This window comes from Pongo pygmaeus, chromosome 1, assembly GCF_028885625.2.
Source record: "Pongo pygmaeus isolate AG05252 chromosome 1, NHGRI_mPonPyg2-v2.0_pri, whole genome shotgun sequence".
Taxonomy (NCBI): Eukaryota; Metazoa; Chordata; class Mammalia; order Primates; family Hominidae; genus Pongo; species Pongo pygmaeus.
Genome location: NC_072373.2, coordinates 70,389,699 through 70,406,684, shown reverse-complemented (window position 1 = coordinate 70,406,684; position 16,986 = coordinate 70,389,699). Strand labels below are relative to the sequence as shown.

At 36.9% G+C, this 16,986-nt stretch overlaps 1 protein-coding gene across 5 annotated transcripts in view; it reads left to right on the top strand.

Moving 5' to 3' along the window:
- The window catches only part of AXDND1 (axonemal dynein light chain domain containing 1), a 198,229-nt gene that overhangs the window by 130,686 nt on the left and 50,557 nt on the right, over positions 1–16,986 (top strand). For all 5 annotated transcript variants that reach the window (XM_054456929.2, XM_054457015.2, XM_054457100.1 and 2 more), the window contains one exon: positions 676–772. In XM_054456929.2, the coding sequence (XP_054312904.1) occupies positions 676–772 (97 nt within the window). The remainder of the gene's footprint in view (positions 1–675; positions 773–16,986) is intronic.

Below are 16,986 nucleotides of genomic sequence, written 5' to 3'. Positions count from 1 at the left end.
GAGATTCTTATGCCTCAGCCTCCTGAGTAGCTGGGATTTACAGGCATGCACCACCATGCCTGGGTAATTTTTGTATTTTTAGTAGAGATGGAGTTTTGCCATGTTGGCCAGGCTCGTCTCGAACTCCTGATCTCAAGTGATCTGCCCACCTTGGCCTCCCAAAGTCCTGGAATTGCAGCCATGAGCCACGATGCCCAGCCCTGAATGTGTACTTTTATGGGCTTCACTAAATGCCAACCAAAACTTCTTTTTACAAAATGGAAAAAAAAAAAAAACCCCACAAACTCTTATATCTGAAAAGCTAAAAGATTTCCACTGAATAAAGATGAAGTCTGGAAAATTGTAATCTATTAACTAAGATGCAAGCTTGATGCTATGATTACTTTAAATTCGGGAAGTAGCTTTTACATTCTAAGCAAATTTTCCCTTCATTTCAATTCAGTATTACTAAGGGTCAAGAATAAGAGAGATGGAAGGGAGAAGGAGGACAAGGGTAAGAAATTGAGGAGACAAATTATTCTCCTTGGTGAGTCAGTAGCTGAATTATTATGGTGAACTTCCACTTTGTCTGGATTTTTTAAATTTTAAACACTTAGAAGAAGAACCAACAATAAATAGGTTATACTGAGTGTGTATGTGCTCTTTTTCTTTTTCTTTTTTCCCCTCTTTTTGCAGTTGTTGCAAAGGGATGGTAACAGCAATGGCTCTGAGTAAATCCACTAACTCACACAAAAATGCTACTGAAGACCTTTATGAGGTGGCTAAGTTGAAGGTAATAACGCTGTCTTCCCCTTAGTTTTGTTTTTGTTTTGTTTGTTTTTATCAGATTTTTGAGGTTCAATTGATGGACAACAAGCTCACATATTTAAAGAATACAATCTTATAAGTTCTAAAATATGCATATACTCATAAAAACAATTAATAAAAACTAAAAATAGGAAACATACCAAACACACCCAGAGTTTCCTTGTACTCCTCTTTTATTTATCCTTCCAGCCTCATCATGTCACCAATGTCTGATCTACCATCTAACACCAAAGATTTTTTTATTTTCTAGAATTTATAAAAATGGAATTATAAAGAATATACTTTTCTTCTCTGACTTAGTTTACTAAGTGTGATTACTTAGAGATTCACACATATTGTTGCTTTTATCAACCACTTACGCTTTTTAGTGCTGAGTAATATTTCATTGTATGGATAGAGACAATTTATTTATCTAGTCTCTGTTGATGTGCATTTGAATTGTTTCCAGTTAAATTATTACTAGATAACTTCAGTGCATATTCATATGTAAGTCTTTGAATGGACGTATACTTTCACTTCTCTTGGGTTGATATCTAGGAATGGAATGGCTGAGTCACATGGAACGTGTGTGTTTAACTTTGAAAGAAACGGTCAAACTGCCTTCCAAAGTGGCTAATGGGTACAAAAGTGCAGTTAGATAGAAGGAATAAGCTCTAGTATTCAATAGTACATTAGGGAAATTATAGTTAACAATAATTCACTGTATATTTCAAAATAGCTAGAAGAGAAGAATTGGCTATCTCCAACACAAAGAAAAGATAAATGTTTGAGGTGATGGATACACCTGTTACCCTGCTTTGATCTTTACACATTGTACACATGCATCAAGATATCACATGTACTCCAAAATATATACAAATATGATATATCAATTTCTTAAAAGGTGGTTAAACCATTTTTACACTCTTACCAGCAGTATCTGAGAGTTCCAGTTGCCTTACATACTCACTGACACTTGATACAGTCAGTCTTTTTAAAATTTTTTTGAGATGGAGTCCCGCTCTGTTACCCAGGCTGGAGTGCAGTGGCATGATCTTGGCTCACTGCAACCTCCGCTTCCTGGGTTCAAGCAATTCTGCTGCCTAAGCCTCCTGAATAGGTGGGACTACAGGCGTGTGCCACTATGCCTGGCTAATTTTTGTATTTTTAGTAGAGATGGGGTTTCACCATGTTGACCAGGCTGGTCTCACACTCCTGACCTCAAGTGATCTGCCCTCCTCGGCCTCTCAAAGTGCTGGGATTACAGGTGTGAGCCACTGCGCCTGGCTGATATAGTCAGTCTTTTAAAATTATACATTCTAAGAAGTGAGTAGTGGGATGTTATTGTGGTTTTAATTTGCATTTTCTTAATGACCAATGATGTTGAACTGCTTTTCATGTGTGTATTTGTAACCGTGTATTTTCTGTGGTGTAATGTCTGTTCAAATATTTAAATATTTGACCCATTTAGTATTGATTTGTTTGTTTCCTTATTATTGAGTTTAGACAGCTGTTTTTTTCTCGATACCAAGTCTTTTATCAGATACATGATTTTAAAATATCTTCTCTCAGTCTGTGATTTGTCTTTTTTTTCCTAAGATAGTATTTTACTATGTTGCCCAGGCTGGACTTGAACTCCTGAGCTCAAGTGATCTTCCCACCTCAGTCTCCAGAGTAGCCAGGATTACAGACATGAACCTCATGCCCAGTTATAGTGTCTTTCAAAGAGGGAAGTTCTTAATTTTGATGAAGTTCAATCTCTGATTTTTTTTCTTTTATAGACCTTGCTTTTGGTATTCTATCTAAAGAAATTTTTGCGTAACAACATCATAAAGATTTTCTCCTATGTTTTCTTCTAGAAATTTTAGAGTTTTAGGCATTATATTCAAGTCTATGACCCATTTTGAGTTAACTTTTTAAAAATATGGTGCTGGGGATGGATTCAAGTTCATTTTGTGGCATTTGGAAATCCAATTGTTTTAGCACCATTTGCTGAAAAGGCTGTCCTTTCTCTATTGAGATGCCTTTGTATCTTGATTGAAAACCTTTTAACCATATGTCTTGGTTTTATTCTGGACATTCTGTTGTGTTCTGTTGATCCATTTGTCAACATTGTCACTGCCTCCAAACTGCCTTCATTACTATTGTTTGGTAATAACTTTTAAAATCAGGTAATATAAATCCTCCAAATTTTTTTTTTCAAGATCAAGCTATTCTAGGTCCTTTGCTTTCCATATGAATTTTATAATTAGCCTATCAATTTCCTCAAGAAACCCTGCTGGGATTTTAATTGATATTATATCTATTGATCAGTTTGTGGATAATTGATATCTTAACAATATAGAGTCTTTAAATCTGTGAACATGGTCTATCTCTTCATTTATTTGTCTTTATTTATTTAAGCAAAGTTTTATAGTTGTCAGTGTATAGATCTTACATATCGTTTGTGAGATTTATCCCTAAATATTTCATATTTTGGTGCTACTATAAGTGGTATTATTTTATAATCACAATTTCTGATTATTCATTGCTAATATATAGAATTACAATGGGGTTTTAGTACATTAATCTCATATCCTGTGACCTTGCTGAATTCACTTATTCCTTCTAAGAAGTTTTTTTTTATTTTGTTTTTTTCAGATTCTTTGGGATTTTTAATACACAATCATGCAGTCATGTTATCTGCAGATAAGGACAGTTTTATTTCTTCCTTTCCAATCTATATATATTTTTTCTTTTTCTTGCCTTATTGCACTAATAAGACTCTATAATACTGGGTTGAAAAAGTAATGAGAGCAGATATCCTTGCCTTGGTCCATCTTAGGGAAAAAGTATTAATTGGTCATCTTTCAGTATAATGCTAGCTATAGGTTTTTTTTTATAGATACCCTTTATTAGATTGAGGAAATTCTTCTTTATTTCATGTTTGCTGAAAATTCTTTTTTTTTTTTTTTTAGTCAGTAATGGATGTTGGATGTTATCAAATCCTTTTGCTGCATCTATTGAGATGCTTATGAGTTGTCTTTTTTAGTGCGTTAATATGGTGAACTACATTTATTGATTTTTAAATTGAATGTTAAACCAGTATTGTATTCCTGGAATAAACTCCACTTGATCATGATGTATTGTCCTTCTTATATGTTGCAAATTCAATTGATTGATTGTTTAGAATTTTTGCACTGATGTTCATAAGGGATATTTATTAAATAGTTTTGTTTTGTAATATCTTTGGTTTTGATATCAGGGTAATGCTGGCCTTTTAAAATGAGTTAAGAAGTGTTTCTTACTCTTCTGTTTTAGAAATAATATGTGTAGAATTGTTTATTTCTTCTATAAATGTTTGGTAGAATTCACCAGTGAAGCATCTGGGCATTGTGGGAAAGTTTTTAACTAACAAATATAGAGCTCTCTAATTTCTTTAACAAGTTTAAATACATTTATCACATATAGAGCTATTATTTCCTTTTCTTGAGTGAGTTTTGGACTTGTAAGGAATTTGTGATTTCATCTAAGTTAGGAATTGGTGATTTCATCTAAGTTGTCTAATTTATTGTCATGCAGTTGCTCACAATATTCCCTTATTATTCTTTTAATAATTGTAGGATGTCCACTGTCTCATTCTGTTATGGAAATTTTTAATCCTCTTTTTGTCTTCATGAATCTACACAAAGATTGTCCAATTTTCTTGATCTCAAAGAACCAGATTTTGCTTTCATTGATTTTTCTCCACAATTTTTCTGTTTTCTATGTCCTTAATTTCCAGTCTAGTCTCTATTGTTTATATTTTCTTACTTATTCTGGGTTTAATTTGCTCATTTTCTAGTTTCTTAAAAGTGTAGCTGAGATTATTGATTTGAGACCTTTTTACCTCCTCCCCCACACCCCCTGTAGGCATTTAGTACTACAAACTTTCTGTTTTAGCTGCATCTCACAGATTTTGATATGTTGTGTTTTCATTTTAATTCCATTTAAAATACATTTTAATATCCATTTTGCATTCTTCATCCATGAGTTATTTAGAAGTATATTTAGTTCCCAAATATTTGAGTATTTTCCAGAGCTCTTCTGCTATTGATTTGTAATATGATTTCATTGTAGTCAGAGAACATATTTTGTACCACTTACATCCTTTCCAATGTATTGAGACTTGTTTGAGAACCTAGAACATGCTCTGTCTTGGTAACTCTTTCATGTACAATTGAGAAGAATATTCTGTTATTGATGGAGTTCAAGTCGAATTGGTTGATACTCTTATTTAAGTGTCCTGTATCCTTGTTGATTTTCTGTCTACTTGATCCATCAATTATTTGGAGAGGAGTATTGAAACCTTGACTATAATTATGTTTTGTCTATTTTCTTGGAGTTCTATCAGTTTTTGCTTCATGTATTTTGAAGCTATGTTATTAGGTGCAAATACATTTAGAGTGAACTAACTCTATCATTATGAAATTACTCTCTTAACACTGCATCTCAATAGACCCAGAAAAAGCTTTCAATAAAATCCAATATCCTTTCATGATAAAAACCCTCAACAGACTAGACATTGAAGGAATATACCTCAAAATGGTAAGAGCCATCTATGGCAAACCCATAGCCAACATCGTACTGAATGGGCAAAAGCTTGAACCATTCCCCTTGAGAACTGGAACAAGACAAGGATACCCAGTCTTCCTATTCAACATAGCTCTGGAAGTCCTAGCCAGAGCAGTTAGGCAACAGAAAGAAATAAAAGGCCTCCAAATAGGAAAAGAAGAAGTCAAACTATCTCTCTTTGCTAGTGATAGGATTCTATACCTAGAAAATCTTAAAGACTCTGCCAAAGGCTCCTAGAATTGATAAACAACTTTAGTAAAGTTTAGGATACTAAGTCAATATGCAAAAATTAATAGCATTTCTATACACCAATAATGTCAAGGCTGAGCGTGAAGTTGAGAATACAATTCCACTTACAATAGCCACAAGAAAATCAAATACCTAGGAATACATCTAGCCAAGGAGGTGAAAGGCCTCTACAAGGAGAACTACAAAACACTGCTGAAAGAAATCAGAGATGACACAAATTAATGGAAAAACATTTCATGCTCATGGATAAGAAGAATCAATATCATAAAAATGGCCATACTGCCCAAAGCCGTTTATAAATTCAGTTCTATTCCTATCAAACTATCAATGTCATTCTTCACAGAATTTGAAAAAAATATTAAAAATTCATATGGAACTGAAAGAGAGCCCAAATAGCCAAAGCAGTCCTGAGCAAAAGGAACAAAGCTGGAGGCATCACACTACCTTACTTCAAACTATATAATAGAGTAACCAAAACAGCATGATACTGGTACAAAAACAGACACATAGACTAATGGAACATAATAGAAAACTTAGAAATATGGCCTCACACCTGCCAACCATCTGATCTTCAACAAGGCTGACAAAAACTAGCAAGGGGGAAAAGACTCCCTATTCATTAAATGGTGCTGGGATAACTGGATTAAAGATTTAAATGTAAGACATCAAACTATAAAAATCCTGGAAGACAAGACTAGAAAATATTCTTCTTGACATTGACCTTGGCAAATAATTTTTGGCTAAATCTCCAAAAGCAGTAGCAACAAAAACAAAAATAGACAATTGGATCCTAATTAAAGAACATCTGCACAGAAAGGAAACTGTCATTGGAAAAACAGAAAACCTCCAAAATGGGGGAAGATATTTGCAAACTATGTGTCTGACAAAGGCCTAATATCTAGACTCTATAGGGAACTCAAACAAATCAACCAGCAAAAACCAAATAACCCACTTAAAAATGGGCAAAGGATATGAATAGATATTTCTCAAAAGAAGATACACAATGGCCAACAAACATATGAAAAAATTCTCAGCATCACTAATCATCAACGAAATACAAATCAGAACCACAATTAGATACCATCTTACACCAGTCAGAATAGCTATTATAAAAAGTCAAAAAAACAATAGATGCTAGCGAGGCTGCAGAGAAAAAGGAACACTGTTATTCACTGTTGTTGGGAATGTAAATTAGTCTAGCCATCGTGGAAAGCAGTCTGGAGATTTCTCAAAGAACTTAAAACAGAGCTATGGTTCAACACAGCAATCCCATTACTGTGTACATACCAAAAGAAAATAAATCATTCTACCAAAAAGACATACGCACTCACATGTTCACTGCTGTGCTGTTCACAAGAGCAAACAATAATAGACCAAAACTGGAAACAACCTAAATGTCCATCAATTGCTGACTAGATAAACAAAATGCAGTATATTTATATAATAGAACATTATTTGGCAGTAAGAAAAGAAGCACTGATACATGCAACAACATGGAAGAACCTTGAAAACATGCTGAGTGAAAGAAGTCAGTAACATATTGTGATGTTTCAAAAGACCACATATTATTTTATTCACATAAAATATTTCAAAAGACCTCATATTGTATTATTTTATTCACATAAAATGCCCCAAATAGGCAAATCTGTAGAGACAGAAAGATTAGTGGCTGCCTAGAGCTTGTAAAGGAGGGGCAGGAATGGGAAATGAACAACTGCTAACAGTTACGGGCTTTCTTGGGGCCTGATGAAAATATTCTAGGATTAGATTGCAGCGATGGTTGCACAACTTTGTGAATAACCAAAAACCATTGAATTATACACTTTAAATGGGTGTATCATATGTTTTTGAAAACCTGACTAAAAGGAGATGATCAAGAGAGCCCAAAATTGGTCTGCTAAAAGAGTAAAATTGGGAAGCTTTTCGCAAGATTAATTAAGACAAAAAGATGCAAAAAATTTTATCAGGAATGTGTAACTCAGATGATTCAGATATTAGAATGATAGTAGGAAGAGATTATGAAGGACATTATCACAAACATTTGAAAATTTAGATGAAATGGACAAATAAATATAACCCAGAAGACTTGAGAAGAAATTAAAAACCCAAGTAGTCCTATAACCATTAAAGGAATTAGTCAAAAATCTTCCCCCAAAAGATGCTCTAAGTATAGACAGCTTCAACAGCAAGCCCTATCAAACATTTAAGAAATAAATAATTCTATTCTTATACAGACTGTTTCAGGGTCTAAAGAAGAGGGAATACTTTTTATACAAAAACCCAAAAGGGATTGTTCAAGAAAGGGAAATTATGGACCAGTCTCACGTGGAATACAAAAGTCCTAAACAAAATACAGGCAAATCAAATCCAGCAGTAAATGAGAGGACTAACACACATTATGAACATGTTAATTTTGTTCTAGGAATGCAAGTTCGTAATATAATATCTGTAATGTATCTGTAGGTACACTGGATACAACCCAATTGATAAAAAATTAATGGCATATATATAAAATATATATATATATATATAGCCATTAATTGCAGGGTACATTGTGTGTGTGTGTGTGTGTGTGTATATATATAATGTATGTGTATATATATATATGTATGTATATATATATATATATAAAATGCCTGCCAGCATTAAGTAGTTCTAAAATGAAATACGAAAAATGTAATATTTATAATAATTTCAAAATATAAAGTACTTAGGAATAAATCTAATAAAAGTTGATCAGTTTCCTTCTGGAGTATATTTCAAACTTTATTTGAGAAACATTAAAAGACCTAAATGGAAGATACACCATGTTCATGAACTGAAAGACTCTATATTGTAAAGATGTCAATTCTCCTCAGAATGTTATGTAGCGGTCCTGTCCAGTACAGTAGCCACTAGCCACATATTGCTATTCACATTTGAATTAATTTATTTTTATTTTTATTTTTTGAGACAGAATCTGGCTCTGTTGCCCAGGCTGGAGTGCAGTGGCACGACGTCGGCTCTCTTGAACTCTGCCTCTCGGGTTCAAGAGATTCTAGTGCCTCAGCTTCCTGAGTAGCTGGGATTACAGGCACAGGCCACCATACCTGGCTAATTTTTGTATTTTTAGTAGAGACAGGGTTTTGCCATGTTGGCCAGGCTGGTCTTGAACTCCTGGTCTCAAGTGATCCACCCATCTTAGCCTCCCAAAGTACTGGGATTACAGGTGTGAGCCACCATGCCCAGCTGAATTAATTTAAATTTAAAAATTCACCTCTCCAGTCATATTAGCCATATTTTAAGTGCTTAATAGTACATGTTGCTACCAGGGATCATATTGGACCACACATATATAGAACATTTCTATCATTGTGGAAGGTTCTATTAAACAGCACTAATCTAGGTGTCACAATCAAGTTTCCAACTTTTTTTTTCAACTTGACAAACTGTCTCTAAAAGCTGTTTTGGATATTCAAAGAACCAAGAACAGCTAACACACTCTTGAAAATAAGGTGGGAGGACTCATCCTCCCATATTTTAAACTTCTTGTAAAGCTAAACTGAAACAGCACGGTGGTAGTTCAAAGGTGGATAACTATGTCAATGGAATCAAAAAACAGAACCAAAAATTTACTGCCTTTTATATAAGCATGGCATATAGAATTAATGAGGAAATGATGAACTTTCCAATTAAAAATACTAGGGGGCTGGGAGCGGTGGCTCACGCCTGTAATCCCAGCAATTTGGGAGGCTGAGGCAGGTGGATCATGAGGTCAGGAGATCGAGACCATCCTGACTAATACAGTGAAACCCCATCTCTAATAAAAATACAAAAAATTAGCCAGGTGTGGTGGCACACGCCTGTAGTTCCAGCTACTGGGGAGGCTGAGGCAGGAGAATCGCTTGAACCTGGGAGGCAGAGGTCGCAGTGAGCCAATCACGCCATTGCATTCCAGCCTGGGCGACAGAGCAAGACTGTGTCTTAAAACAAAACAAAACAACAACAACAAAACTCAAAAACTAGGAATATTGGCTATCTATATAGGAGAGATGAAATGAGACTTTTACTTCACACAAAAATCAATTCCAAATGGACTAGAAACCTACATGTGAAAGTCAAAATTATAAAGCTTTTAGAAGACGATATCTAAGATCTTGGGGGTAGGAAAATATTTTTTTAAGTAAGAGATAAGAAGCACTAACTCAAAGGGAAAAGGTTCATAATTTTGATTACCTTAAATTTAAGAATTATTTTTATCAAGAAAATACCATTAAAACAAAAACAATCCACAAAATGGGAGAATGTATTTGCAACACTTATAACTGACAAAGGACCAGTATCCAGAATAGAAAATGACCTTCTAGGAATCAATGTTATAAAAATACACAACCCAATAGAAAAATGGGCAAAAAGCTTGAATGTATACCTCACAAAAGAGAAAATCCCAATGGTTGACATACTTATGAAAAGCTGCTCAATTTCATAAGTGATCAGGGAAATACAAACTAATATCACTACTTACATAACAAGTTGGCAAAAATTACAAAGTCTAGGCTGAGTGCGGTGGCTCACACCTGTAATCCCAGCACTTTGGGGGGCCGAGGTGGGCGGATCACCTGAGGTCAGGAGTTCAAGATCAGCCTGGCCAGCATGGTGAACCTCTGTCTCTGCTAAAAATACAAAATTAGCCCGGCATGGTGGCATGCACCGGCAATCCCAGCTACTGGGGAGGCTGAGGCAGGAGAATCGCTTGAACCTGGGAGGCAAAGGTTGTGGTGAGCTGAGATTGCACCATTGCACTTCAGCCTGGGCAACAGAGCAAAACTCTGTCTAAAAAAAAAAAGAAAGAAATTGCAAAGTCTGGCAATACAAGTGTTAACAAGAATGGGGGAGTAACAGGTACTTCCTATACTACTGGTAAGAATATAAATTTGTACATCCACTTTGGAAATCAGTTGACATTTTCTGTTAAAGTTGCAACACATTTTGCAGCAAACAATTCTATTCATCTGTCAGTATACTAGATAAACTCTTAAACAAGTGCTCTAGACTAGGAGACATATATAAGAACATTCTGGCCAGGCGTGGTGGCTCACGCCTGTAATCCCAGCACTTTGGGAGGCTGAGGCGGGTGGATCACCTGAGGTTGGGAGTTCAAGACCAGCCTGACCAACGTGGAGAGACCCCGTCTCTACTGAAAATACAAAATTAGCTGGGCGTGGCGGCACATGCCTGTAATCCCACCTACTCAGGAGGCTGAAGCAGGAGAATCACTTGAACCCGGGAGGCGGAGGTTGTGATGGGCTGAGATCATGCCATTGCATTCTAGCCTGGGCAACAAGAGCAAAACCCCATCTAAAAAAAAAAAAAAAAAAAAAAAAGTATATTCCAAGATTATTTCTAGAAGTATCCTCAAACTGGAAACAACTCAAATGTCCGTAAATAGTAGAATAAATATTATGACTATTATGGTATATGAGGACTGGCATGTAGGGAGCAATTCTCTCTTTAAACTGCATATGTGTATTTCATGTCTGTCTGTATGTATGACAGATCTCACAGTTTTTAAACAGTTTTATAACTGTTATAAAACTGTTTAAAAACTTTTATGTTATAAAAAACTTTATGTACAACATCTTGCTAATCCATTTTAAATCTCTAGGAGATGGAGACTTTTCTAGGAAAATAGTATCATTAATCCTTGAAGGAGAAAATTGGCCAATTTTCGGTGAAAAATTGGATGCACTAATTTTTAGAAATGCTAAAAATTTTGCCTGGATTCCTCAGACAGGTTTTTTCAGACTTTCTTTTTTTTTATTTTTATTTTTTATTTTATTTTATTATTATTATACTTTAAGTTTTAGGGTACATATGCACAATGTGCAGGTTTGTTACATATGCATACATGTGCCATGTTGGTGTGCTGCACCCATTAACTCGTCATTTAGCATTAGGTATATTTCCTAATGCTATCCCTCCCCCCTGCCCCCACCCCACAACAGTCCCCGGTGTGTGATGTTCCCCTTCTGTGTCCATATGTTTTCATTGTTCAGTTCCCACCTATGAGTGAGAACACGCGATGTTTGTTTTTTTGTCCTTGCGATAGTTTGCTGAGAATGATGCAGACTTTCAAGGAGTAGGGTAATCCCCATGCTATATAAACAGTGTAAGAGCATAGATAATGACTGAAAGTTTTCCCATTTTATTTCACATAGCTACTAATGTCCTTTAAAAAGTCCAGATGAGTATAGAGAAAATAAATCTTATGTATTAATATATAGGTGCTAAATCCAAATTTAAAATAGCAAATTTCATGTGGTAGAAAATTACAAGACTAAAACACCATGAACAGTTAGGGTATATGTCAGGGAAGCAATAATATTTTACTATTTGAAAATATGCTACTATAGGTATATATCACTTCTCATCTAAGAGCTGAATGAAATGTCTGAGTTCTCATTTTGGTTCTGGGAAGGCTTCAGAAGGGTTCTTCACAACAGGCTGTTATACCTCTGAACCAAGCAGGCTCTTGGAGCCCACACTATACATCTAGAAATGTGTTCAAGCCTTCTCAGGCCTGCTGCGAATAGCCCCTTCTTCTGTCCACCCCAGGATGTGGTGGGGATCCTGATTTTGGCAGGCTGGACCTGCCACAGATGATGGTGGAGACTCACTGGCCAGCTCTATGACACACTTAGTCCTCATTTACCTAAAAGTGGGTAGAGCTCTGTGTGGCGAGACCAGGTTTTCAGATAAAGGCAATCTGGAATGAAGATTTCAAGATGTTTTGAAGTGTATTTCCTTATAAAAATTAAGGCTATAGCCATATGGAGGACACTATCATGAGGAGCCCTTCCTGAGGGAACTTCAGGGTTCAGGGACTTATAAAATTATCCAGATGAGGAGATTTCATGGAAGCCTTGTGCTATGGCCATTCATTGCCCTGTGCCACCCCAGCCCCTGACTGAATGCCCATAACCTGACCATCTCTTTGAGGACCTACACTTTCCACTAGTGCTACTTTGGTCCTCTGTTAAGCTCTTTCTCACTTACTAACCGTTCTCTAGTGATTTCAGATAAATAAACTGGGGGAGTCTTATCAGAGGAGGCTGAGAATCTGCTCTCACACCAGAGGTAAGGCTGTAACTGAGCCTACGCAAAGGCCTTCTTCTGCTAAGAAAACTCATATGCCTCTTCTCTAAGCCTGAGGCCTCTCAAGGGTATATCAAGCAAGTTTATGGTAGGGGGCTCAGCAGACCATACTGAGGTACTCTTTAAAAAAATGGTTAGTTCCATCTTCATGAAGGTTATTTTTATTTCAAATTCATCACCATCCTGGACTGCTACCATCTTCTCCTGATCTAGACAAACCTCTATGGTACATGAATCTTTATGACATCAGACTTTGGGATTTCTATGGCCTCATCCACATCCCACAAGGTGAAAAGAAGATGGTTTTCCAGAGAAGCCTTGTCTAATGCGGCTCTATGGTAATGCTGTGTGGCTTGTGCCACATTCTAGCGTTTGACCTACTAGACTGATATTTGGATGACATTAGTGAGAGTTTCCCACAAGCTAATGTTTCTTGGGCTCCTTTCCAGCCAAGGAAATTTGCATGATGCTGGACAGTGTTCAGAACTGAGGATCTCGGCCAGGTGCGGTGGTTCATGCCTGTAATCCCAGCATTTTGGGAGGCTGAGGCAAGCAGATCACCTGAGGTCGGGAGTTTGAGACCAGCCTGGCCAACATGGTGAAACTTCATCTCTACTAAAAATACAAAAATTAGCCAGGTGTGGTAGTGGGTGCCTCCCAGCTACTCAGGAGGTTGAGGCAGGAGAATCCTTTGAACCCGGGAGGTAGAGGTTGTGCCAAGCCGAGATTGCTCCACTGCATTCCAGCCTGGGCAACAGAGCGAAACTCCATCTCAAAAAAAAAAAAAAAAGAAAAAGAAAAACAGAAAAAAATTGAAGATCTCCTAGGTAACCATCTTTTGGAGTTTGACCACCCCTACTGATATAAATTCTTACTCCACTTTCCATAACAGTCTAGATAAATTGCTTCTTCAGAAACAGATAGGGATTATCTAGTTCCCCAAGAGTACTAAGGCAGTCCAGTGGCTAATTATCCTATTTACCGTCCACCTGATCCTGGCATAGCTTGATCCAGTCTGACCTCATACAGCGGGAGGCCATTTTTTAGGAGGACTCAGTTCTGAGAATCCTTGCCCCTGTGCCTATTTCAGAAAGAAACTGATGTCATTGTATAGCAACCACTCCACTTGGAGATGAGAATTGCTTGTTATAAGGCTTCATATGAGACTTGGAGGCACTATATCAGAGTCCTGGCATCCAGTAAGAGTATACAAGAACTACTGCAGCCTAGAACAGCTACTGAAAGCCTGGAAACTTAGCCAGGCCAGATAAGCTAGATGGATTTTTTTTCAAGTGCTTTAGGTTGACCATCTCTACTGTTCCAAGAACCTAGACTTAGAGTCACTGATACACTGAAGAATAGTCATAATCTGAGCAAATGGCAGATTACTGGGAAGGGCCTCTGAGATATCCTTCAGCAGGCCAAGACTGACAAAAAAGACACACATTGACCAGCACCTGACAGTGCTGAGAACATATGGGAGGGAAATATACCAAATAAATACCTACCATAATGGAAATGAGGACCTCTAGCTGGCGCTCTTCAAACTTGACTTCCAGCTACAATTAACTTCCTCTATGCCGGCTGGATGCAGTAGCTCACACCTGTAATCCCAGACTTTGGGAGGCTGAGGCAAGTGGATCACTTGAGGTCAGCGGTTCGAGACCAGCCTGGCCAACATAGTGAAACCCCGTTTCTACTTAAAATACAAAAATTAGCCGGGCATGGTGGCATGCCTGTAGTCTCAGCTACTCAGGAGGCTAAGGTGGGAGGATCATTTGAGCCTAGGAGGCAGAGGTTGCAGTGAGCCAAGATTGCACCACTGCACTCTAGCCTGGGCGACAGAATAAGATTCTGTGTCAAAAAACAAAACAAAACTTCCTCTATGCCATTTGGTCTCACCTCTGCCCTGTGTAGTCTGTCAAGACCCTGCCATCCACCTTGGACCGCAATAGGCTTTCTTTATGTCACCAAAGATAGCACTGCCAGTTCCAGGATTTGGTCCTCCAAAAGGACTATGACTGAAGACGGTGGTAGTAGGAATCTTACTCTCAAGATGTTTTAACAGGTAAACTAAACTCAAGGAAGCCCCAGCTTTCCTCCTTTATGGGGGGATCTGGGGATCATGGATTCTTAATATCTCCATTTATAGCCATTGTCTTACTGCTGGTACCCTATAAAAGACTCTCCTGTGGCCTTCTGTTTCTCCTGCTGCAATAGGCTTAACATTTAGGACTATCACTTGCTTCTTAAATACTCCTTCACTCCAAACATGAATTTTAGTCCTTTTACTTCACACCAGAAGTCTTTATTAGAATCAGTTAAGAATATTCATGGAAAGAGATTCATGGGTATTAATTAGCAACCAAGCTATCCTGGTCTATAGCTGATAAAAAGGTAATATGGAAGGTTTTGAAGGAAAACTTGGTGAACTCTATAGATTATTGTAAAACTTTTACAGTAAAACTGTAAGACTCCTAATGATTTTTTTCCTCATCAGAAGTCTTATGACAGTATCTCCAGTGTCTCAGACATTTATAAGAAAATGACCAGGATCTGTTTCATAGCATGCAAATTCAACTACAGACTAGTTTTGAAATTTTTTTGTTCTAGGTACAATAAAAAAAGGTTAAAAAAATGTATTAGTCAAGCTTTATATCTGGAAGGATACTTAGGGGCAGTGGTGTGATAGAAACTCACACTGGCTCACAAGAACCAATTATATACAAGCCTTCTCAAGTCCACATTCCGTGATAACATACTGAATTGATGAATATCACTGAAATTGCCTGGTGAGAGTATTTATACCATGGAAATCAGAAATTGCTACAAATCAGGGCTTCCCCCGACTCCCTCAGAAATGGTTATTAAACATTTACCAGGTCACCACTGCGTATGGATCACTTAGAGTAAACAAACAGCTTCATTAAAAAAAAAAAAGATAAGGACTGTTAGGCATTTACTCAAGGACTCTCAACTAATTAGGTGAAGTTAGGACTAAAACCCAACACCTTCATCTGCCTTGTCCATTCTTCTTCCTGATATGCAATAAGATACCATTCTAACCCTTTGAATCCAGAATTTAACCATCAGTGACATTAACAAAGCTGTAGTAAACTTACTTTACCACTATAGGCTTCAGTTTCTTTATCTACAACATATGGATTCAGATTTGATTTCTAAAATTTTTTGGCTTTGATGTTTCATAATAATTACACAATTTAAAAGAAATTTAAATTACACAATTTAAAATTAAAGGTACAGTGGCTCACGCCTGTAATCCCAGCATTTTGGGAGGCTGAATTGCTTAAGTCCAGGAGTACAAGCCCAGCCTGGGCAACAAAAAATAAAAAAATTAGCCAGGTATGGTGGTGCACACCTGTGGTCCCAGCTACTTGGGAGGCTGACGTGGGAGGATCACTTGAGCTTAGAGGGTCAAGGCTGCAGTGAGCTATGATTATGCCACTGCACTCTAGCCTGGGCAACAGAGCAAGACCCTGTCTCAAAAAAAAAAAAAAAAGGCTAATAATGAAAGAAATATAAGGTATATTACTGCTCATTGTGGTTGATTTCAGGAGCCTACAGTGGGTCATTTCACCACATGCTGCCGTTTTTTGGCTAGAGTGACCAGATCTCTGTTCCCAGAGAGGATAACGTTTCCTAGTTCTCAGGGCTTTTATTAACTAATAAGGAATAATGTACCTTTTAAACGTTGAAACCAGCTCTTAACTATTAGGAGATCTTGGTAAATACAGTTTAACTATTTACCTTAGGTGATTAAAACCTGCTATAGACCTTTCCCATATCTCAACAGATAAAAGGTGAGCATCTTTTCCAAAAGTGTCTCAAATCTTGATTCATTCACTTTATTAGCAGTAGAGGGATTTTTTTTTTTTTTTTTTTAGTGGTTAAGCACAGACCACATAGATTAGAATCCAAGCATCATACTTAACTATTTTTGTGACCTTGAGCAAGACATTTAACTACTCAATTTCTCAGTTTCCTCATCTTAAAAAATGAGGATAATAAGCAACCAAGAAATATGAGACTATGTGAAAAGACCAAATCTGCGTCTGATTGGTGTACCTGAAAGTGATGGGGAGAATGGAACCAAGTTGGAAAACACTCTGCAGGATATTATCCAGGAGAACTTCCCCAACCTAGCAAGGCAGGCCAACATTCAAATTCAGGAAATACAGAGAACACAACAAAGATACTCCTTGA